This window comes from Typha latifolia, chromosome 8 (assembly GCF_019914945.1).
Source record: "Typha latifolia isolate L0001 chromosome 8, TyphaL0001v2, whole genome shotgun sequence".
NCBI lineage: Eukaryota > Viridiplantae > Streptophyta > Magnoliopsida > Poales > Typhaceae > Typha > Typha latifolia.
Genome location: NC_133093.1, coordinates 643,389 through 668,482, shown reverse-complemented (window position 1 = coordinate 668,482; position 25,094 = coordinate 643,389). Strand labels below are relative to the sequence as shown.

The 25,094-nt window shown below is 33.6% G+C and overlaps 2 protein-coding genes across 6 annotated transcripts; both read right to left on the bottom strand.

Moving 5' to 3' along the window:
* Window positions 1-130: 130 nt before the first annotated feature.
* LOC140793838 (probable serine/threonine-protein kinase PBL17) lies at window positions 131-5,238 on the bottom strand. The gene is made up of 6 exons (XM_073145576.1): window positions 4,866-5,238; window positions 4,100-4,431; window positions 2,947-3,082; window positions 2,114-2,250; window positions 1,493-1,616; window positions 131-903 (listed from the first exon to the last, which is right to left on the bottom strand). The coding sequence occupies exons 1-6, from the start codon at window positions 4,912-4,914 to the stop codon at window positions 290-292; spliced, it is 1,392 nt and encodes a 463-aa protein (XP_073001677.1). The 5' UTR covers window positions 4,915-5,238; the 3' UTR covers window positions 131-289.
* Window positions 5,239-11,308: 6,070 nt separating this feature from the next.
* LOC140793182 (protein STRUBBELIG-RECEPTOR FAMILY 5-like) lies at window positions 11,309-23,164 on the bottom strand. 5 transcript variants are annotated; one of them, XR_012109918.1, is made up of 17 exons: window positions 22,893-23,164; window positions 22,271-22,403; window positions 21,875-21,946; window positions 21,727-21,792; window positions 21,427-21,498; window positions 21,265-21,336; window positions 19,277-19,348; window positions 19,124-19,189; window positions 18,186-18,251; window positions 17,816-18,090; window positions 16,236-16,504; window positions 14,546-14,817; window positions 13,566-13,686; window positions 13,335-13,471; window positions 12,312-12,468; window positions 11,634-12,010; window positions 11,309-11,497 (listed from the first exon to the last, which is right to left on the bottom strand). XR_012109918.1 is itself a non-coding variant. In XM_073144525.1 (16 exons), exons 1-16 carry the CDS (start codon window positions 22,993-22,995, stop codon window positions 11,870-11,872), a joined length of 2,094 nt encoding a protein of 697 aa, XP_073000626.1. In that variant the 5' UTR covers window positions 22,996-23,164; the 3' UTR covers window positions 11,309-11,869. The 5 variants fall into 5 exon arrangements, 3 of the variants coding, with proteins under 3 accessions (XP_073000626.1, XP_073000627.1, XP_073000628.1); XR_012109917.1 differs by having other exon boundaries at window positions 11,309-11,493; XM_073144525.1 differs by having other exon boundaries at window positions 11,309-12,010.
* Between the last annotated feature and the right edge of the window lie 1,930 nt (window positions 23,165-25,094).

Here is a 25,094-nt window from a genome sequence, read left to right as displayed (position 1 = left end):
CAGGTTAACATCAACTTTTGCTCCTGCAATTGAAGAGGAGTACCAGGATATAGTCTGTTGGATAAATGAAATAAGTCTCACAATAAGTTTATTAAGGGTCAAACTAGCTTCAGTACTTATGTAATAGAAATTCCAACCAACTCTCTTGAAGATTTTATTGATATGATAAACGTACAACGTGTAGAATCTATATTAGCTACAACTAAACTAATAGTATAGTAATTGAGTCTGATATTACAGTAATAAAGAAGAAGCAATCAATTGCAGGGATTTATATATAAGTTACATGTTATGTGTTGACCTCAGCAACAGAAGATATTGCTCTTCCATTATGAGTAGGAGATGATGATTGTATATGTGGTTGATGCCCATCAGAGTCTGGTGAAGGAATGTACAACTTGTATTCCGCAGGAGGTTCGCTTTTGCTTCTGCCATTTCCAGGTCTAGGTCTTCTGCTCTGCATTGCCAGTACATGTTCGCCTGCAGACTTGCTAAGTTTCTTATCCATGCTGCTATCTACTGTTGTGTCCCTTGTAACCTCATAGAGAGTCACTGCACTGCCATTGCTCTGGAACAGCATATCTTCTCTGCTCTCAGGCAGGTTCTGTAGGCTCTCCAATGTTTCGACTACCTGGCTACTGGTAGGCCTCCCCTTGGGGTTCTGACTGAGGCATTTGTATGCCAAGCCGGCTATCTCTATCACAACTTTGGTGGAGTACTGTCCTTCCATTCTCGGATCTATGATCTTCAGCAACTTCCTGTTATGGATCAAGAGTGGGCGAGCCCAGTCAACTAGGTTGTGTTCCCGACTCGGCCTGCTCTTGTCCATTGCTCTTCTTCCTATCAGCATTTCAAGGAGCACAACCCCGAAACCATATACATCACTCCTTGCAGTCAAATGCCCTGTGGCAAACCAAGTTACACGATCAGTTTAGCAAGCTACTTCTGCACATTGTAGAGGTGTAACAGATATTAGTTAGAGAATCTACCAGCGAATAGTTGTTAGTGGAGCTGGAGACGGCGGATGACTGTCATTTTTCAGTAGAAGTTCATTTAACTACACATTCTCAGGTAGTGGAACCTAATTTTATAATGTATACATAAGCAAAATAATGTAATTCACTATAGATGATAAAAAGTGTCTTGGAACTTGAAGGGAGGAAAAGAAAAATAAATATTTCATTTATTTTCTTTAATAAGAAAATAACATCTACTAAGCACTTGCACTAAAGTGAAATGCAAGTTCAAAATCCTTCCAAGGGAAGAGATAAAGAGAAAACATTTTTTACAAATTCCATTAAGATAAATCATTAGAGGAGAACGCCTCAGGGATATTGGCTTACATGCAAATATCGCACAATTGGAGGAGAACATATTTCTGTACTATATAGTAAAGACACCAAGGATAGATCTGATGACTTTCATTTTGTTTATCCTCAAGTATCATACATAGGTTGTATAACACAATGAGCTATTGTTTTACCAGACTCACCAGTCATTATATACTCGGGAGCTGCATATCCATAGGTCCCCATGACCTTGGTGGAAACATGGGTTTGGTCTCCCGTAGGTCCCTCCTTTGCAAGGCCAAAGTCTGAAAGCTTGGCATTATACTCCTGTGAATTGATGTTAATTAGCATCAGAGAATGCATCAGATTATAGACTATGATATGCGTCTTCCAGAAAGAATATATGATCAGTTCAATTTGTTAGAAAAATAATATTATTTTGCCCTCATGGATGCACCATGACATTTTGGCTTAAAATCTACTATGTGGTCAACAAAGATATACTTGCTCCTAAAGAAAATCAAGACCATATTCCTTCTGAAAACTGTGAAATCAGATAGATCTCTAACTACCATATAGGTCCTTGGCTGGTGACATGCCAATTTAAGGTAATTTACATCTGAATGTACATTCCCTCATTGAGAAGCATTCATATACCAGCTTTTCGATTCTATGACTCAAAATTCAAATATAATATTGTAGCTGCTATAGTGGTTGCACAGATAGTGTAGCTTAATGTGTATTTCACCTAAGCCTAATGTATCATATTCACACAATGCATTACAGTAGTCAAAACTTCTAAAGCTATAGAAAGAAATACAAACCGCATCCAGCAAGATATTTGATGTCTTGAAATCACGGTAAATGATGGATCTTTCAGCTGCATGAAGATAGGCAAGCCCTCTGGCAGCACCTAGGGCAATCTTCATACGAGTAGACCATGGCATTGTAAGGCAAACGCCTGATAAGGTACAAGAAATGAGATGACAGAAATAAAGTATCTCCATAATCCACACACACATGTGAACTATGGATCCGCAGGAATCATACATGATTTACGACTTACTAGTAACTTTATACTACAAGTAATTAGAACTATAAGATTTAGATCAAGTATTACAGGGCAAAATAAAAGGCACTTAAACATGCATGTTCACCCATAAGTATAGTCCAATTCATTTTCACCCACTTCAGACTTGCTATAAACTGTATCTTAAATGACATTTTGTATCTTTTAATCAATTTTGTGGCATTTTGTATCTTTTAGACTTTTAATCAATTACTATTTTTTACTCCAGTGTCAAACTTGTTATCAACTGTAAAATGTTCAATGTTGTGAGCTAATTATACATGAATGAACTTTTTAAAAGGGCCATCCTAATTCACTTAAAATCCAACTTCAAACTTGTTATCAATTGTATCATAAATCTGAAAGATTTTGGTGACATCTTGTGTCTATTAATCAATGTGGTAGCATTTTGTATCTTTCATTCAAGTGCAATTTTTGAAGTTACCAGTGTCGAACTGAAAGTACTATGAGCATGTTATTAATAACAAATTTCTTTGTATAATGTTCAAACTGATGTTTTTAAGTAAGTAGAATACCACCAATCATGGTACAGAAAAACTAATATTGAAGCGAAGCAGTGGAGCATACGCCGGAAAAGGTGCTTTTCAAGGCTTCCACAAGCCATGTACTCATATACAAGCAGTCTATGTGCGCCCTCACAGCAGTAACCTATCAGTTTGACAAGATTCGGATGACTCAGCTGCCCAAGATAGTTGACTTCCGCCTGGCAAAGAGAACAAAGAAAAGGAAATTGTAAGTGTGGTACTTGAAGAACCATCAAATATTGAAATAAACTATTTAGCTTCACAGATCAAACTTTACCAACTGTGTTGGCCACAGTTAGGGTCATGTATATTCTAGGACTAATACATTTATATCATATTCAAAAACATCCTTTCATATAATCTGGTGAGTAGTCCGTTATAATTTAAATAAACAGTCATACCAACTATGGAGGGTCTAAGTGGCAAAGAAACATATTTTCCTGAAATTTAAATAATCAATGAGATAACAAAGTTCTGATTCAGAATGCTACTCCGTGTCTCAAGGATTTGAAGTGACATCAGAAATATCAAAAAATTTTAAGAGTATCTAGATGTTTTTTCACCATATATTATCATTAATCAAATAAGTCATCAGTACATTTACCTTGAAGTCTGGTGTGGTTCATAATCTATGTTCGTATAAAATATTTTTAAGTCCTTTTTGTGTTTTACTAGATATAATATTCAACAAGAAGTCTTAATAAATTATGATGCAAGTAAATTACTAAAAAGCCAACGAGTCCTCGTATTGTCCTACATGACTTCACTCTAAATTTGGTACTCTTGGTTGCATGACTTCACTTCTCTTAATATGAAGCTGCATGATTCGGATAACTTTATGCTGGCGCCACTGTTAAAATTTTGTTTAGTAAATGAACAAGGGCAACAGATGCACAGCAGCAGCCAAAGGTTTGTGATAGGTTTCGGATGCAAGATCTAAACGAAAGCAAACAAATAATAGATGTCGACCTAACCAAACGAAAGCAAACAAATAATAGTTTACACTTCCAGTTTGTAATTCAGAGTAATAGATGTCGACCCTACTAGTTAAGATGTCAAAATTTTGTTTTAAAAGAAAATATAAATACTTGTATCAATCCATTCATAATATACTACCATTTTTTATCTTCCTATGCTGGACGAACAGTAGGAAGATCTAGGTTTAAACTAAAGAAGACCAGAAGAGGAAAACTTACCAACCATTCTTTGTCACCCTGAAAACCATCTGGATTTAGTTCTTTCACGGCGACCTGTGTGGACTTCAAACCTGGCCTGATGTTCTCATCAATAACACCTCTATAGACCACTCCAAACCCTCCCTCTCCAAGAATTTGATCTGGCCGGAAGTTCTTGGTAGCTGTTTTCAACTCACTATACGTGAAAATATGGACATTTCCATTTGCAGCTGTCTGTCGTAGACCTTCCACATCCTTGGGAGGGGCGAGCACACTGACTACAACTTTAGAGCCAGATTGAGCTTTTCTTAATGAAGAAGAGGATGATGATTCATCAGCCTTCGCTATTTCAGCTGAAATAATTTGATAAAAAAATCAGGACAAGATTGGTAGTAATGCAGCTCAAATAGTATTAGTAGGTTTACAAGGTTGCGACAAAGAAGCCAACAAGTCTTTGATTAGCTTATCTGCATGTCTCCTTTTTTTTTTTTTTTTTTTTCCTTTTTCTTTGTGTCGTCTAGCATGCATTTGTGACGAACTATTGAAAAATAAAAATAAAAAAAACTGCAACCCCTAACATGCTTCAAGAGATCCAATTAAATGCTACCACCTTTAATTGAATCCATTTCATTGTCAAACTCAGATTTTGAATAGAACCCATTTCATTCTACCACTCAAAATCGAATTTTGAACACTACCCAATTCACATCACGATCTCCACAAGCTCAAAAACAATGAAAAACATGAACCAAAAAAAAATGATAAAGGAATATAAGTAGAATGGCACCTTGTTTTCTCTCAAGCTGGAGATCCTGCAAGGACAAGCAACCCCCCATGTAAACACCAACCACACCACAAAGATCGCCCCTTTCTTCTCTCTCTCTCGCTCTCCCTCTCCCTAGAGAAAAGTAATAAGCCTCTTCAATCCCACCACTCCATACTCCAAACTCCGACCAGATCCAATCCGCAGCTCCTCCGACACCAAAATCAAGTTTGATTCATCAAGTACATAAACCCAGCCTAAAAGACCTCCGGCCCTCTTCCGAAGAATCGGATTCGAATCTCCCAACAAAATTCTTTTTTTTCGATATTTTTTTTCTATTTCCTCCCTCCAATTTGGGTATATTTTTCTTCGAGAAAAGAGCCGATGGATTCGCTACACCGGAGGAGAGATATTAGCCTTATTAATAATGCGCAGCTCTAAAAGAATACCCCTATCATTCCAAAATAATACGAAAATGCCATCATCAAAACAGTGGATTAGTTTTAAGCCTCTATTTATTGTTGCATAAATTAAGATTGAGAGATATGGATAAGTTGATAATTACTATCATAATTAAATTATGATCAAAGTTAATTTCTATTTCAGATAAAATTGACTCATTATACATACATATTAATGCATTATAAAATAGTAGTTCTGAGAAAGTGTAACATATAATAAGACTAAAGAGTGTAATATATAGATTAGATAGACAATAAGTATTAAATTTTATTTTTTAATTTTTTAATTTTGTAAGGTTTTTTATTGTAATGTTCAAAAAAGTTTAAATATCAAATAAACTATATAAAAAAAAAAAGACTATCCATTGAATAAAAGAACTTCTTATCACCATCTTAAAAGAACTTTATTGTTAATTTTTTTTTAATGGTTGTAAAAGTAGTCAAGGTTTGATAATAATAATAATATTTTTTATGCCCAAATGAAGGGGGCCATGAACTTTGGATTTCAAAGTAGTCAAAGTTTTCAACAAAGATAGCTGGGATCCAAGAGCAAATATTTTTCATTTTTTATTTGATTTTGGTTGATTAATTTATTTATTTTTAGCCTAATTAATCTTAGACCCCTAATACAAAAGTTGAAAATAAAATAATTATTTAATATATTATTATTAAAGTTAACAAACACATGTAAATATTTAATAATTGTCTCGCATAAAATAAAATATTTTTATTGTACTATATACTATTGAGTATCATATTGAATAATTTTTTAAATTATTTTAATATAAGTTGTATTTTAATAAGGATTAGTTAGATTTAGCTAAAGAAATGATATTTTTTGAAAGATTTTAATAATTTCGGTGTCAATTATGATATTTTGAAAGTTTTCATTATAAAAATAGACCATAATTCAGGGCTTAAATGTAATTCTCCCTTTTAAATTAATATGCATCTTTAAATAACATGGTGTTACTAATTAATAATAAATGGATTATTTTGACGTTGAGAGCTATAAAAACAATGGTATTTTACATAATTGCCATTAAATTTTTTAAAATTATCACTACATTCTTTAAAATATTAAAATTGCCACTAGAATATTTTGACTCTTTTAGAATTGCCATTATAGTTCATTTTTATATAATACTCCTAACAGATTATTATCAAAATTAATAAATACATATAAATAATCAAAATATCCTTTAAGTTTAAAGTATAGGATACAATAATTTTTATCTCACATAAAATAAATATATTTCACTTATAATAGTTGATAGTTTTTAAATCATTTATGTAAGGGCAAAATAGTCTTTTGATCTAGGTTGTGTTTTAATTATGATTAATTAGATTTAACTATCTTTAATTTTAAAAGTTTTGGATGGCAATTATGTAAAAAGTCTTACAAATAAAAATCAATTTAATTTTCTTTTATAAATACCGACAGAGTTAGATTAATAAACTAAGAAATAGAACTTCTAGAAGATTGACATTAGAGTTAGTAATTGACTTAGAAGAATTAAAAAAAAATACTTCCTTAATTTTAGTGCTAATTAGCCTAACAATAGATGGAATTTGAGTAGATATCTAGCATATTAAATCATGTCTCAGATTATAATATTATAATATTATAGCATTGACTCACCTGATAGTTTATTAAATCATGATAAAGTAATTAAACTCATCTAAATGGTTGTGTTGTTTGTTAATAGACTTTGGAAGAGAAAATTACACATAACACCCTACTTTTTTTTTATATTATTTACGAGTAGAGCCCCTATTTACTTAATGTAACACTAGCACCTTGTTTGAAATCCCCAAATCGGTGGAATTTAATTAATTTGGGATTCTTTTTTTTTTTTTTTTTTTTTTTGCATCCACTGGATGGATGAGATTTTTAATTGATTTTAGTGATTTGAGATCAAATAATTTATTTGTTACTTGGGTTAATTTTTCTCAAAAATAACTCTTTATTTGGTTATATTCTTATTGAAACCCATGAGTAAAATAGGGGAAATAAAGACAATAAAATAAAAAATGAAAGGAAAATAACAGCCTTATTTTTTTTTAGAGTTAACTAGCTGTTAAAATTTAAATGATTTAGATTAAAAAAAGTCATTAATCTAGTTTTCATATATTACAAATCACACCCTACATTTTATCTATTTTTTAATTCACACATGTCTTTAAGATTTTTGTAACTTGACCCCTACTTTTTTTTTATAATTCTCATTTAACACCCTCCGTTAATTTAAACGGTATTAGCAAAGAAATCTTGTTCAAATGAGGAAAGAGAGAAGGAAAAATAGTGGTGAAGGTATTTTAGTAATTTAGTCGATATCAGTTAGTCAAAATAACGTTAATATGTTAAACGAGAATTATAGAGAAAAATAAAGAGTTGGTGAAAGACGGAATGTGAATCACAAAATAAGTAAAATATATAGTGCGATTTGTAAAATATCTTATTTCTTAATCAATAAATTTTACAAGATATAAAATTCAAATATGAAATTTAGAGAGATACCAGCAAGTAAGAAATCTTTTAAGGGTTGTTATACATGGGGAAAAGAAACACCCTTAATTAAAATTGGCCAGATTGGTGGCATTTACACAATCTTTGAAGAAAAGAAATTTTCATATCACATCAATAAATAGTAGATACCTTGATTCGTCTCAAAAGTCTTTCTCTATGTACTCTGTTTCTGGGACAGAGAAGTATTTCAAACGAATCTATGATTGAGTTTTGACCGTTGACAAAGAAAGTTTGCCCCAGAATCTATCTATCTATCTATCTATCTATCGGTCTATTAAATATTTACGCGTTTTGGTTGATTTCTTTCATCAAACCGAAGCCTATGCATGCTCTGAACTCTTTGGAGTAGTCTCATGGCGTTTTCTTCCCCACGGTCTAACTCGTACCAAACTAAACGCGTTTGCTCAGAGTCTCCTTTGCTTGTCTTATTATCCCACAATTGAATCATACTTCTTAGCATCACGAGGCAGCATTTAGTGGCTAAGATTTGAACCCTAGAAACTCGGGAACTCTTATACAATATGAGTTATTTTAACTAACTGAGTACTATCTTACCGGCGAATTTAATAGTATTATGTAGGAAGCTAAAAAGGAACACCATGTTTACTAACATGTGTTAGCTCTTGTAATTGGCAAATCTGTGACAAAATAAAAATTATATGAGTTGTAACTTGTTAGATTGAATTGTAAAACACCAAAAGCACATCGTTGAGGAAAAGAAGCATCGGTTCGTTTGAATGGATTTTCCCGTGTAGTATTAATTTCATAAGTGTGGGAAAGACGTTCGAATGAATTTTCGGAACGTTGTTCTGTTCGAACGAGATACAAGTTCCTAGCAAATGTTGGAAAAGCATTCGAACAAGATTTTTCAGATAGCTCATTGTATGCAACGTTAGAAAAGTGTTCGAACGGAATTTTCTAAAGAGCTCACTATATCGAACATTGAAAATGCGTTCGAATGGAAATTTTTAGAAAGCTCATTGTATCCAACGTTGAAATGCGTTCGAATAGAAATTTCTAGAGATCTTATTATATCCAACATGGGAAGGACGTTCAAACGGACTATTTGAAGACTTCTAACTTTAGAAGACCATTCGAACGGAATCTGTGGAACACCATTAGCTGGAACTCAAACTGTTCGAACGGTCCAGATCTCGTTCGAACGGTTTTGTTAAGTTGACTCTTATTAGTTCCAGTTAGGGCTTTTTAGAGGCTATCTTTCTGGGCATATAAAAAAGAGAACTTGAAAATATTAAGGCACTACTCTAGGCCAGGTGAAGTTACACCAAAGGGATGATGAGTGGTGAGCTTTTGGAGGTGCTTGAAGTTTTGAAGGCATTGGAGTTATTCCATACCAACTTAGTCAAAGATCGAAGACGTTTGATACTGCCTCAAGGGTCACCGAGACTGAGTTACAACCTTAAGGGTCAACTAGGTTGTGAACCAAGCACAAGAGGCGGTGTATTAAGGGGGAGTCAAACAAAACACCATCGTGACGATTGCGGTAATTGCAATCAATTTGTAAGTCTTTTTGAAATTGCAATATTCATAGTGCTTGATTTTACCTCATGAAAGAGTTACGTGGTTTTTTCATCCTTAGTTGACAAAAAAATTTCCACGTTAAATTTGTATTGTTTGTGGATGCTCCATTATTGTCTTTCTCTTAGCAAAGTATCACATTAATAGTATTTCTTGTCTAGTAAGAGTCAAGATTTTTCAACATGAAGAGGGAGAAAAGGTGAATAATAATAGGGTTATTTGTACTAAAAACCGAGTTGTGTTTTTATTTTTGTTCAATGTCATTTTCGATTTTCTTTGCAAATAAGACTTTTTTTCTCTTTTTATTCTAAGTTTGTTCTCCCATCGTTTAGTGCTTACTAAATATTGATGGGACAATATAAGAATAAAGAAAGATGACTCATACGTACATACCCTCTTCTTCTTTTGTTGTTGTTTTTTTCTTTTGTTCTTCTACTACTGCTACTTTCTTTTGTTATTTCTTAATTATTTTTCTATATAAAATTTTCTAATTGTTTTTTAATTAATACAATAAAATATTAATTAGAGATAATTTAAATAAATAAAAACTCTCTTACAAATAAAATTTAGTATCTAATAAAAAAATGTGAATTACAATTAAAATTTTATAAACTACGATAGCGCTATAAATAGATTTTGAATATGAGAAACTTTAAATATAAAAGTTCTAGATGTCAAAAGAGCAAATTTAGAAGAAAAGAAGGAAAAATATTTTATCTACAAAGGAAATCGAAAACAATTCTGATTCATAAAATTAAAGACCAACTGAATTTTTTATATAAATAACTCATAATAATTTACTGATTTCTTTCAAAACTTACCTTAAATTTAGAGGGGATTATTAGTTTTAATGGTTTTAAGTTTGAAAACTAGAGAGTTTGGTCTGATCCCATGTAAGCAGGAGCCTCCTGAATAATTTCCTACAACTAGGTTACTACTGTAGAAATGATTGTATTCTAGCAACTCATAACATATATTATAAGTATTTATTTGATAAACTGATATTTACTGGATTTTTTGTTGACATATGGACATACTTTAGACCTGTGTAGCCTATCTCTTGTATCCTATCAAAAAAGACAACAATTTGCTACAGCTATATATACATATATAAACACATAAATATTCTATTTCTTTTATGCTGCAATCCTCGCAAAGATCTAAGATACGGTCTCATCCTACTGATCAAAAGGAAGAAACGGAATTTTTGTTTTGTTTTTTAACAGTTTGGATTTGAACCTATCCATAGAAAACTCAAAAGAAATATATATTATCTACTCTTTGGGTTAAGTGTTGGGCCAGGATTAGATGTTTGAATCTCAGGGTAGCAAACTCCAAACCCGTCTCACCTTAATGACTAATTAACCCCATTTCATTCGTCTCTGCTAGTAATTTTTCTACACATAAAATTATGGGTGTTTAATTCTTATTTTTGATCATATCTTTAATGGCTACATTTACATGAAGCCTTGGATGTTAGTATGCCGATGCTGTCCAAGAAAATTTGACAAGCAGTCCACCTCAGCATACAGTTTAAGCTTCATAATTTGTAGGTTAACCTATCATTATCGGCGATTTATTGCGAGATTAATGCACCTCTTTGACTCCTAGCTTCTTTGCAGGCTCTTCTTCTTTCCTTTATCCTGTAAACTTGCACTTGAGGACAATGCAGGGGCTCCATGCCCACCTCGTTCATCTGATGAGGAATATTCACTTATATAACTATTTCATTATTTTCAAGAATTTCCCTGAAGAAAGTTTAGCTGATGAATTTTGTGCTATTATCATCGATAATGATATGCTAACTGCATGAGATTGAAATCTCTTTTTTTTTCTTTTCAATCTGTAGCAAATGATAAGGATTCAAATTAGAATTCAACAAGTACGTATACAACAAAATGGCAATAAATTAATAGCTACAACCTTTTATCAAAAAATAAAATCAAATCAAATAACTGTCACTATATGGATAATGGGATTATAGTCATAAGGTGACATTCTCAGAAACCCACCTCTTCAAAATTTAACACCTCGATTTGAACAAGGATGATAACACCATGCCGTAGGTGCTTAGAAGAAGTTAATATTTAGGAGTAGATTCCCATGCATGAAGGTTACTGAGCTGTCTGGAAGAAGATTGATCAGACTTTGAGACTTTCAAGTATAATTTAGTTCAAGTAAAAAAAATGCACAAAGATGAAGAATAGACATAAAGAGTAGTTACACGAACAAATCATAATCAACTGAGTGTATAATTGTTACCATATGGTTATTTTGTACTCCGAATCATTGGAAGGATGGAAGGAAATGTGAGTATGCTATTTGATAATCAATTTCTTCTGGATAAATTGGCAATATGAAAACAAAGTAGACCTCCGAAGCATTCATAGCGAACCTTTAGCTTGGTAAAACAACCAATTAGGCCAATGAAGAGTCCAAGACAGATGGAGCTAGGATTGACCTCATGGCATATGGAAGTAGCAAGTAAAGCATTTCTTTCAATAATATGAATCAGAGTCATCACTACGGCGTGAAGTGCTCATATCTCCACCCAATCTCTTGTTGATACTTGTGCGTTGTACACAACGAACCAGCGCTTGCACCACTTCAGATGTAGCAGGCCGGAACTCAGGCTCCGACTGGATTAAAAGAAAAGAAAATTTTAGACAGTTAAACAAATAAATGAAAGAATTCTAAACGACTCATGGTTAATACTGGCATTAGCACCAATCCAAATAAATTTTTGTGGAAACAAATTCTCCAAAATAGTATGCTTCTGGCAAAGGATAGCACCAGTTATCTCCAGAGATTCTCAAATTTTGAAATGATTTAATCCGACTAAAGGAAAATCATAAACAGAAAGAAGAAAAATGCTGTGACATGCCCTTGACCTCTTTAAAGCATAGTAACAAGGGTAATTGATAATTTGACATTTTTTACCTGAACGCAGAGGGCGATGACATCAGCAAATCGAGATAATGACTTAGGCGGATAGAGGCCACGGAGTGCAGGATCTACCATCTGGCACAAGGCATCAATATCATGGAGTTGTGGAGTTGCCCACCGAACTAAGGATTGTTCCACTCTTGGCCTAGAACTGAAATGTAAGACTTGCACACTGTCAGACCTTGCTAAGAATATAGTCCCTATATCGCTGCTTTTACCATGGTTGTTCATATGCATTTCTGTCTTAATATGATGTCTCAGGAATATAATGGTGGTAAAAGACAAAAGGTACTGGTGTGTAGTCACATCAAGTGGGAATAAATACATTTGCAACCAAATTCAGAATATACTATGTAATCCAGAAAAGCCAAGAAAACCATTGCTACAGCTATATATATCCAATATACTTCCTCTCTCTCTGCTTAACATCAACATAAGTAGAATATATATTAGCCATTTCACAAGTTGAACAATGCCAAATAAATGAATCATGCATAGGGAAAACCTCGTAAGGAACTGAAAGAGTATTACTCAGCTGGCTTAAATATTATGATCAGCAAGTTTTTATTTATTTTTTAAAAAATACTGGAGATCCTACAATTGACTTTATATTTCAAAGGCAGCAAAGCACTAGACGAGTGAATATAACATGTCCATGACTTACTTCGCATATATACGACCAAATTAAGTAGAGAAAACCATAATTATATGCTCTAGCCAGGAGGTTTCACTGAACCAATTCCAGCATAATAGAGGAACTCATGTTGTATAGCATTTTTACCATCATGTTGGCAGCAGGTTTAGTATGTTTGTATGTGTAACATGTTAGATAAGCATTCCAGATGAAAATATCAATGTAGATCAACTAAGAAGATTTCATTGTTCATACGTAGGTTGACGATATTTGGTGAAAATTTATTATATCTTTGTAGTTGTAATCAACATGCTGCAATGCTACAATGACATGCATACGGAACTTCTTAGTAATGTGAAAAGTATGCCAGTGACATCTCTCACCTGTCAAATGGCTTACGACCTGTCAATAACTCTAGCATAACCACCCCAAAGCTGTAGACATCGCTCTTGATTGTATAAGCAGATGACTTGGCACACTCAGGAGCATTGTAACCTGGCCCCAAGTTCTCACTGGTATCCTGATACAAATGTACCAATGTATGCAAATTCAATATTATGGCTTGAGAATCATATATATAATTCACCATATTGTAAAAAATTTAGCTCTGACACCTCATAAAACATGGCTAGACCACAGTCAGATAGGTGAGGATTGAGTTCAGCATCAAGCAGGATGTTCGCAGATTTAATATTTTTGTGAGTGATGGAAGGGGAGCAAACCTCATGAAGGTACCTGAAGAGGACATAAAGCTCATATTAAAAGATCAGAACTTTGAATTAATAGCTCACAATGAATTCTTTCTGACATTGCGTGTAAGAAAACAATGCCCACATGGAACGGAACTTTGAAGTTTGAATTAATAGCTCACAATGAATTTTTTCTAACATTGCATCTAAGATAACTATCCATATGGAACCAAGTTGTGATGGGATCTAATTATTAGTGAAAGAATTGAAGGCAAGATTCCAAAGATTATTATCATAGAATATGGCAGCAGTTCCATCAGCCGTTGAGGATGGCAATTTCTCGATTTGATACATTTCCCAAATACAATACCAAGGCCTCTAAATGGGTCAGGGTTTAGCATAAATTGGTAACACAAATATTAAATGGATCTTGTTAGTGTTACTATCATCTGACATTGTGTATTGTGTTAGTGCCAAGTTTGGTTCTTGCCATGTTTGGGTCATGTTTGTATCATGTTCGGGTTGCGTCTAGGTCAATATAGTTAATTTTAACATGGTTTCACAGGCAATAAACAAGTTCTGCGGCCTGCAGGTTAAGCCAAAATCATACCATTATCGTGCTAAAAAGGCCAAACCGTTTATTAGACAGGCCGTGTTCAGGTTGATGTGTTAAACCTAATATTAGTAATCAACCCAACACAAACCCACCTAACCTTCCTCTTAGGTGTGTCATCAAGAAGACAACAATGTCCACATCTTATGCTATACTAACTGTGGTAACTGGTAACCCTGACTAGATACTGAACCTAATTGGTATCTTGAGTAAAGAATTTAATGCTAAAGCACTATCACTAAAAAAGGTATATACTTTTCCAAAGTTAGAGCATGCACAGATATTAACTTACTCTACAGCACGGGCAGTACCAAGAGCAATCCTAACTCGAGTATCCCAGGTCAATGGCTTGCTGTAATCATCCGACAGATGTAGAAAACCATGAAGAGACCCATTGCTCTGGAAATCATAGACCAACAAATGATAGCCAGGTTCTGAGCAATATCCCACAAGCTCAGAAATGTTTGGGTGATGTAACTTGGTAATACCAGTAACAACTTCCATAAATTCATAAGAAGTGCCTCCGGAAAAATTTATTGTATCTATCTTCTTCACAGCCAAAACCTGAGAAAGTGTCATAAATGATCATTATTACAACTACATGCAAACAAGCATTTATGAACAAAAACATATTCACCAATTCTGAGCTGCAATCTTCTGCTCAGGTTAGCACAGGCTAAATTCTTAATCACCTTACAGTTTTCATTATCTGTAGCCATTATTATTAGCATATGGTTAATATCATAGTTAACAGCCAGTCAGCCAACAGAACCAACAATTAAAGTTCTAAGAAAGCAAGGGAATTAAGCAGCATGTCAAAAGCATGAAAGTTATTTGTGTGTCCATGTATGAGAGAGAAGAATAGAAAAGAGACAAACACTGTGTGCATGTGTGTGTGTATCAGAGAGAGAGAGATGAGCAATCACACAGTAAAATAAGAAATACAGCATTCAGACGATAGATGACAACTCAATGTACTTATCCAATCAAAACCACATAATAAACAACTAAAAAGTAATTCCAATGGTTTACTAGATGATCAAAATATATAGAACATTATATTTGTCTGATTACTGTCGTCATTATATATAGAACATTATCTTTGTCTGATTACTGTCGTCATTATCCTGACACTTTGATAGCAAAGATGAATAAGGGGGGAAAGATACTTGCAGGATTTTTCTCACAGTAATCTGCAGAATTAATAGCAGATTAGGCTCATGCAGGAGAGAAGGAAACTTTGAGATTATTACGACAGCTTGACTAGGTTAATTGTGGAGAAAATGGCTTACTCAAAGTAGTTAATAAATAAGTTATTTAGCAGGGCAAGTAAGAATTTTTACTTATCCTAAACTCATATAACTGTTGTTTATGACTGAATTCAACTGTAGACAAAGTTAGCAAGTGCATATTATATTTAAACAAGGCCTTGGATTTCATTCAAGATGCCAAATTTCATAGCAACTGTAATGGAGCAAATATAGTCAATGCTATTGGCATATTTAGATGGATGTTTGTTACATAGGTAAAGGAATGGTTCATTTTGAGCAAGTTAAGAGTACCAATACTAAACAATTCAAAACCTATACTGTTTCAAACAATATCCCAGCAATACCAAACAATTCAAAAAACCACATTTCCTGCAGAAAATAAAATAAAAACTCGCCAACATGGATGAAACTGAGAAGTAAAATGAGACAATAGATAAGAATTACAAACAGCATTTCATTATAGTAGCTTACATTTTACCAGCGTATGGAAATGCATTGAAATCCTTGATCAATAAAAGAGCAACTGTCCTTATTTTATTGCTAGTGTTAGATAATGCAATTGGTACACACTACAATCTAAGGAAACATAGGCAATTAAAAAAGTACAGAAAAAGAGGGAAAAGACATATAAATGCTACAGGGAGAGAGAGATGTGAGACGAGAATAATCTGACATTCATTGGCATAACTTTATAAGTATCAAAAGTCATACCTTTCCATCAGTATATTTTGCTTTGAAGACACGACCAATGTTACCCTGTCCAAGCAGCCGGCTTGAATTGAAACTTCCTGTAGCTTCTTGCAGATCTACTAATGGATAACTTGTTACACTAATGGGCTCTGTACTTCTTTTTGAATTGAATTTACTTGCAAACTCATTATCATTAGATGATTTGCGTAAAATGGAAGGAGGGGGCTTAAGGCCTACAGAAGGAGATTTTTGCAAATCCTTTATGTCGATTGAAGAAGATTCCTTACGCTCTGTATAAAATCAGGAAGTTATTAAAAGAAAGAACTGTCAAAAGATACATCAAAATACCATAATAGAGGTATTCTCAAATATATGATAAATTTTGATTTTTTTTTTTAATTTAGAAAGGATGTTTAAGTAATAAATTAAAAACAATCACAACACAGCAGCATAGCAATGTACAAAAACAATAATTCCTGGATGAGACCAGACAGTCTTGTCTCGCACAGATTCTTTCATAAAGATATCAAATGAAAGAAAAATATCACAATTATAAAGATGCCAAGTGATATTGTTCGATAACTAGTTGACCCAAGAATTTAAACTATTAGATAATAGACCAACAATGCCTACCATATCTTTAATAAGCCCCCTCACATGCGATTTCTATATTGCACGTGAAAAGATGAAAGATAATGAGATGTACAACCATAATAAAATGTGCAGCCAATTACAGCGCACCAAAATAGTGAATATAAAATAGGGAATAAAGTGGCTAGACGAGGTTTGAAACCATCAACGCTCAGAAACAGGCTCTGATACCATGTCAAGTCACCAATTTCGCTAAAAGTTTAAGCTTTTAGACTACAAGAACTCAACATTATGAATAACTTGTAATATTCCTCCTACTGTTATCCATTGAAAAAAAGAAATTCAAACTCCTTGGTATCAAATGATAACTTGCAAGTCGCAATTCTATCTTTTCCTCAGAAGCTATCTGTCAGACATCTCTCAGACTCCATGCAATGAAAATGTCAACTCTGGGAAGTAACATATGATTGTGTCCAAACATATATACAGCCACACAAAAGGTCTGAAATACAAGCGAGAAGTTCTTATGCCAAGCTTTTTTCCTCATGCTTCGCAAATGAGTGTACAAATTTAAAGCATCAATGGCACACTATTCAATCCAAGAGTAGATCTTACTACCACGAGTAACCAAATCAAAACAACTTTAGTTTAACAAAAACATTTGAGTTTTAATTATGAACTAGGAAAATGAAGTTGAGGCATCTAATGGGGCTAACAATAGTATAAGCAGGAAAATAACCAGTATCGTAGAGTATCATCAGGCAATAAACAGAAAGGGAAGATGAAATTTTTTTTTGAACATATAAGTGCACCAAATTGATTCATTCAGCAAAACAAGGTCATAAACATTTCCATGATTATCTCAACAAATGATTTTAACAAGGGTACCTGAAAATAACTTCTGCAAAATCTTTATATGCCAACAATATGAGAGAAAATGTATATAAAAGCAATTCAACAGAAGATTCTAGATAATTGTAGTAATATGCATAGCATATGAAAAGAACTACCTCTAAAGTCATCAGAAACAAGAGGCGTAAATGATCGATTCTGACTAAGCTGTTCATCAATATAATGGGATCTTCCATCTATGTAATGAGATGATGATCGAGATATTCGCTTAACAAGAGTCAGTATAATCAAAGCCGCAACCAACACAGCTATCACAATCCCAGCAATGGCTACCCCATTCACAGCTGAGTGTCTTTCCCTTCCACCAGAGGAATTGCCATTTGAGTCCTCATCCGAATCAGAAGACCCGGATGACCAAGAATTTCCTCCCGTCCTTCCCAGAGTAATTCAAGATTAGAAGAAATTCAAACATCAGGTCTACTAAACTCCTCAAAAAAGAATAACAAAAATTACAAGTGAAGTACTCACTCCAGGTTTTCTATATCTTTCAATTTATGTGGAACTGATCCAGTGAACTGGTTGTTTTGCACATTCCTTGAAACATAACAAAACAATCCTTGTTAGAGTACCCTCAGAAAGATACGCAGGAAACATGCATAACTCTGTCAAAAGGAAATGTAACCATATAGTAAAATTTTCCCAAGTTTTTGAACAGTGAATTCAAGGGTTACTGCTGAAAGATTAAAAAAAAACTATTCCAAAATTATGATTCCCTGGATCTGTAGAATATACCAAACTTAAAGATGATACTAACCATCCCCATCCCATAAAATAAAGATAATGATGGCAACTCTACCAGCCAATGCAAGCACAATAATTCAGAGAGGTTCTAGAACTTTTTAAAAGCCTTTGATCTGCTACTAAACAGGACAATTCGGGATATCTTATGTCCTTAGTTATGTAAGAAAGTGATGATATGAGATGGTGGTGCATGTTAATGAGTTCTGAAGAATTAATTCTTTTCTCTTAAAATTTCCTGTTTCCTTTAAGTTTTTTGCCCTTTCCATTATTTTCCTTAGCTCTCATCAGTAGTGTCAAAGCTCCAACTTCAGCAATACGTTCAATGCTAAACTAATAGGGAGACCAAATATACAGAAATTGCAGTTGAAGTAATTTCAACACATAAGTGGAGTAGTGTTAATGAAACTTCAGTTGGAGCTTTGTTTAAGTTTGTACATCCATATACTATGTTCATGTATATAGATAGGTAGTTAAACTGAAAACATATAGGAACCAAGACTTTATGCTTTGGTATTCTATTAGTCAGCTGTATATTAACACGCATCGTGTATATCTTACTAAGTGCAAAACATGCATATTCACATGTAGTCGAAAGTTCAGAAACTGGAGGTCCTTAATACTAAGCAGTGAATGGAGGAAAAGATCTGATTCTGAGGTACACTTACAGATCCTCAAGAGGAAGATTAGCAAGAACATTTATTGTACCACTGAATTGATTGTTCTGCAAATTCCTGTGCACCAGATAAACATAATAAGAATCAGTAGTAGGTTCAAAGAAATTGAGAAAAAGTCTAGATGGGATGAAGTCGGTTCCTTACAGAGTTTTGAGACTTGAGAGGGATTTAAAACTTTGAGGCAGATTACCCGAGAAGCGGTTCAGAGACAGATCCCTGATGTCAAAAAGCTCACAGTAAGATATAATGAACATACGAGAAAAAAATTGGCATGGACCATAATTACAGTAGACAGTCTAAATAAGCACATTGTATGCCCACAAGGCCACAATATGTAGGTAGGGAACAGGCCATGCTATGCGAGTAAGCACCTAATGTTTAGAGATGCTAGAGAAATTGGTGAATAAATCAGTAGAAAGCTAAAACAACTTGAAAACAACAAGAGGAACATCTTAATAGATAGTAGGCTACATCTCCTTTCCTACCAATCAACTGCATATTGCGACTGTACTCCATGAAAGTATAAAACTGAGGACTATTATGCCTTTCTTTTGGTAATATGATAATATCTTCGTTATGTTGTACACCTACAACTTCAATATCATTCCTTCAGCCCACTGCAGAAAGACAAATTTTCTCAAATTTTCTTGAAATGTTATCTGGCAACCCTAATGTCTAATACATTAGATGCAGTTAAGGAGTAAGGATTATCATCATCTTTGATTTGTAGATTCATCAAGAGTACTATATATAATTCAAACTCCTCATCAGCCAATTTAACAAACCAGAAATTGCAGAACAGGTTGCTCCCTCAGCTTTTCAATGAACACTCTACCCTAAGTATCACCAAGTGCATCATCATTATTTGCTGTACCCATTGTATGCTATACAACCTATCATATCCAGTCAGCCAATTTGTTAATACAACCAACAAGCATCATCAATCCAACACTTTTTTGAGAGAAAGTGGGTTAGGCCCAGTTATATATTTTAACACCACAACACAAGCTACTGTGCCACTGAACTGTTAAGTATGAAAATGAAACTTATTATACTGACTTTGCCAATGTGTGATATTGAAAATTGAAATCCCCTACAGATCATTAAGCAATGAATGACCATGGCACAGTTATGCTCAATGTAATTCAAGAAGACACTAGCTTTGTACGCTCCCACTTCAGTAAGATTATGTAAATGTGCTCGCTATTGAATAGGGGTATCAAGCTATCAGCTGAGCTCCAGGACTAAAGCTAACAGATTTATTAAACAAGTTGAGATCAACCTAAAGAATTGTGTCGATCTTTAGCCTCATATGTAGGTACATATAGGAGTCTGTCTAATGTATTTATGTGCTTGTGTGTGTGTGCACATGTAAAGACTAGAGTGTGTAGTGATCAGTTGATCATTAGGTCATGATATAATAGTTAGGGCTGCTTCACCTTATATAGAGGAAACCCAGACCCTCATTTTCTTCTGATGGGAATACAAACCCTACATGCTACATAGACCTATTCACCTCAAGCTGATGGTGACTGAAATACCTCCACCTCTCCATCCACACAAACTGAGAACACAAAGCAGGTTCTAACAGGGTCTCTGCCACAGCAGTATGCATCTTCATCCACTCAAATGAAAGGTAGTTATTCTTCTCCACAGTCGACGGAGAGCAGTAGTTGTTTGAACACTAGCTGATTTACTCTCATTAGAAGGACCAAAAGCAATGCTCAAATCCTAAAAGATGCACCAACAAATGAATTTATATAACTTAGATTTTGAACATCACACAACAGGCTTTCTTTCTCTCCAGTTGATTGAACCTGTTACTTCTTGTTTACAGAAAGTTAAACAAAATTTCAGCAAAAAATGAAATATAATTCATACTCTTTATAAATGAACTGATAATGAGTTCTTAAAATTAGAAGAGCAACAACTTAGATTTTTCATTTTGTTCTGATCTAATGAGGGAGATCTCTAAATATTTTTTTAGTTTCAGAAATTTGAAATAAATCGGTGTAAAGTATCCTCACCAAGGTTAAAATAAGTGCTGTCACTAAAAGTAAATAAAACATCCCCTTTAAAGAGCAATAAAAAAGGCTTGCTATAAAAACTTAATTGATTAATTGTAAACTTACAGCAAAGAGAGCTTTGAAAGCTTTCCAAACATATCAGTCAACTGTCCGTTTAGCTGGTTACTACCAAGATTTCTGTATTCCACAAGAAATATTTTTTTAAGTTTAAAAACCATCAGAGGACGACCAAAAAAAGGAGCTCCAGCACAAGAACATAATACTCACAGATCTTCAAGATCAGCCATTTGAGAAATAGAATAAGGAACACCACCAGTAAAAGCATTCCCAGCAAGATTCCTGCATTGAAGGATCCACATCATTTTTCAGTTAAGCATGTAGGCAAAGATGGTTTCAGATTAGTTCTAACTAGTATAACGATGAACTCATCATGGTAAGGAAATCTGCTCTGAAGAAATACTGGTAGCCAGGAACACCATATGTCTAATATGTATTTTCATGTACAAGGGGAGAAAAGAACATGAGGGTAGATTTGCTAGCTATGCACATCACAGAGGAGTGACTTACATATGAACAGCATTTGGTGGAAGTTGGTAAGGTATATCACCTTGGAGATTGTTCTTGCTCACGTCACTGTACTAAGAGAAAGAAAAACTTGCACTAAGTTGCAAAACTAATAATGGTAAAGCTTCACGACAGTAAAGCTAATCCTCACAAGTTGGTCACTGATGTCAAGCTAGAAAGTTGGTAACCCAGTGTGCCAGTCAATCCAAGACCTGATAGTGAGCTGATCATTTAACACAAGAAATTATGGAAGTAAGTGACTCCTGTATCAATATTGTAACAAGAGATGTAAAGAAAATTTAATGAACTCATGAAATGGCATTAAATGAGAACTTAAAAAGAAGGCAAATATCGTATGCCAATGGAAGATGCCATTATGAAATATGCAGACAGCAAAGTAGTACTGAACTCATTTAAAGGAAAAACTTATATTGAAGATTCCCTTTCCTCCTAAAAAAAGTAAAATTCATTTCCAATACTATTGAATTTTTTTGAGGACCAACCAAGACATGCACAATGAAAAATCAAAATAACATAAAGATGATACATTTCTGTCACAGATGAGCCTGAACACGTGATTCCTTTCCAGCCTTTTCCACAGGGATCACCACCACTTGAACTCCAACCAGTCAACTGAGAGGGGGAATTTAAGCTGCCATACATAACATTAAGGGCAGAAACTGCAAAAGCAAACAAAAGGAGCAACTTTAAGGATCTCAAGAATATTAACAGTTAGCAGAAAATCACAGACAATGAAACATGAATCCATACGCATAAAAGTTGTTAAAGAAAGATACTAGTTCATTCTGTCTATTGCTGAGGCAAATGATCAACTTGATCTTACTCACTTTGACAATAATCACATATCCTCCTGGATGGTCTTTGGGATGCATATAATGACTTTGCAATGGGAATGTGCGCTGAATTATGTGCTGATAATCATTCCATAACAAAAGAAGAGCGGTATCTACCCCTATCCATATTTATACCATTGAGAGAAATGTCATGAATTCAAAAAATCTTGAATCATGCCCCTCGCACAGCAACCACATGTGCCCACTTCTCAAGAATATTCATACAGTATCAAAGGAATATTCTTCGATCATTAAAAAAAAAAAAAAAGGCATCTTCGGTTCAAGAACGAGAGCTACGGATCCAAGACAACTCACCATCGGGCTGGTCCGTCTTCGCAAGAGAACGATCCAGGACGACGAGAAGTACAGGAAGAAGGACAAAGAGATGGTGGTGATGGAGGAAGAGATCGCGAGCCATATCTCCGAGATCGGAACCCTAGTGTTCGGGGACTCCCGCCATAGTAAATTGGGAAGAAGACGCGGCGAGAATGGAGAGGATCGGTTGGTTTCTTCTCGCAAGGACGAAGGCATTGGCTTCCAAAATTAGGTTTTAGGAGATAAATCGAGGAGGAGGAGGAGGACGAGGGAGAACGCAGGAGCGATAGTGGCGGTTAGCCTCTTGTTTGAAGAGCTCTTCTCGGATTCTTTATTCCCGCGTCGATTTCGAGATGCAGGAATTTGCTTCAACGGGACACTTGGCAGTCGTTGGTTGCCTGCTCTTTGGGCTTCATAAGTAACTAATAATGATAAAAGAATAATTATACTTAGACCCTTAATTTATTTTTCATCTTCACACAACCTCTCATTTATTTATTTATTTATTTATTTATTTTCACACTTCTTAAATTTGTTTTCCTTTCAATACACATAATTAACTCCTATAATACCAAATATGAATTAAAAATTTGTTTGCAAAGTATACTAATTTGTGATTTCCATTAAATTTGCATATCAAATGGATTCCTTTATTTGCTACTAAACATTATACATGTCATGAAAAGTATTTATATTAATCACCACTACTCAAACTTGTCATTGTGAGGAATAGTAGACTTTGAAGAGGGACCATCTTCATGGAATTTTTCTTCTAAAGCTAATTTTGGAAGTGAAAGTTGAAATTTTAGACAAAATAAATGGTCCACACCAAGAATTTTGTGACTAAAATATTAGATCAATTCTACCACCAAAAAAAAAAAAAAAGATTAAAAGAGCTCGGTGATATTGTTTATAACATTGTTGATGATCGGAATAACTTATATAGTAAGGCAATAGCATATAAAAATTAGCGAGTGTTAACTAAGCCATATGCATAGTTATAATATTGTTACATAATATATGATATTATGTGATTTGCAGTATGTCTTATTGGAGTACAATTTCAATATTATAACAAAAATTATATTTTCTTTTAACAATTTTAGAGCCCTTTATATAGGTGAGCTAAATTTGAAAAAAAAAATCATAAATTAGACAAATGGTCCCTCTCATCAACAAGACAACCAATCCTACCTAATTTAGACCCTGATGAATTTAGTTAGTACAAAAAAATATGCTAGAGAACTCAAATATCTTGAAGGATTTACTAGTCTTATATGTCCATTTCAATATGAACAGCATCAGTCCAATAGAAATGTCAAACAGATCTAAATTTGAATGCTAGGAATGTTTACAACTATAAGAATTAAATAGTGGTATGATGAGGAGAGGGAACCATTTGTATAATCTAAATAAGAGACCCATAAATTTTCATAGAGGAAAAATAAACCTTGTTTAATTAGATGCCCATCATTTTATTTTACCTCAAGAAGGTAGGGTTGAACTAAGAGAGAAATTAGTATAAATTTTTTGAAAAGATTTGCTGAGTTATATAATTTGTGTTTAGATTATGATTAATTTACACTCATAATCTATATAAAAAAAGGTTATAATTGTATAAGATGCCCATCATTTTATTTTACCTCGAGAAGGTAGGATTTGGTGAATTATCTAATTTGTGTATCAAAGAGAGTAAAAAAATTAACCTCTTTTCTTACGAGAATTGATTGAGATGTCTAACTTATATATCGAGATAAGATAGAGCGCCTAGCTCTTTTGTTTAGATTATGATTAGTCTACACTCAATAATCTATAAAAAAAACATTATAATTATATAAGCCTAAAAATTTATTTCACCTTATTATAATTTTATTTATATTACTTTATCTCATTATAATTATATTCAAATTAAATTATTATTTTTATTATATTTGATTAATTTATACGTCGAATTTAAAGATACTAATTAGAAAATGAGTTGTAAATAATCATATAAGCTTTTCAATATATTAAAAATAAATAGTAATTAAATTTCAAATGATTAATATATATATATATATATATATATATATATATAGTGTATCATATTTTTATCATTTGAAATCGGCTCTAATGTGATCATCTGCAAAATTTAATCCTTAAATTGATTAAATACGATGAAAAAGAAAAGAACAGTTTAGTTTAAATATAACCATAAGATTA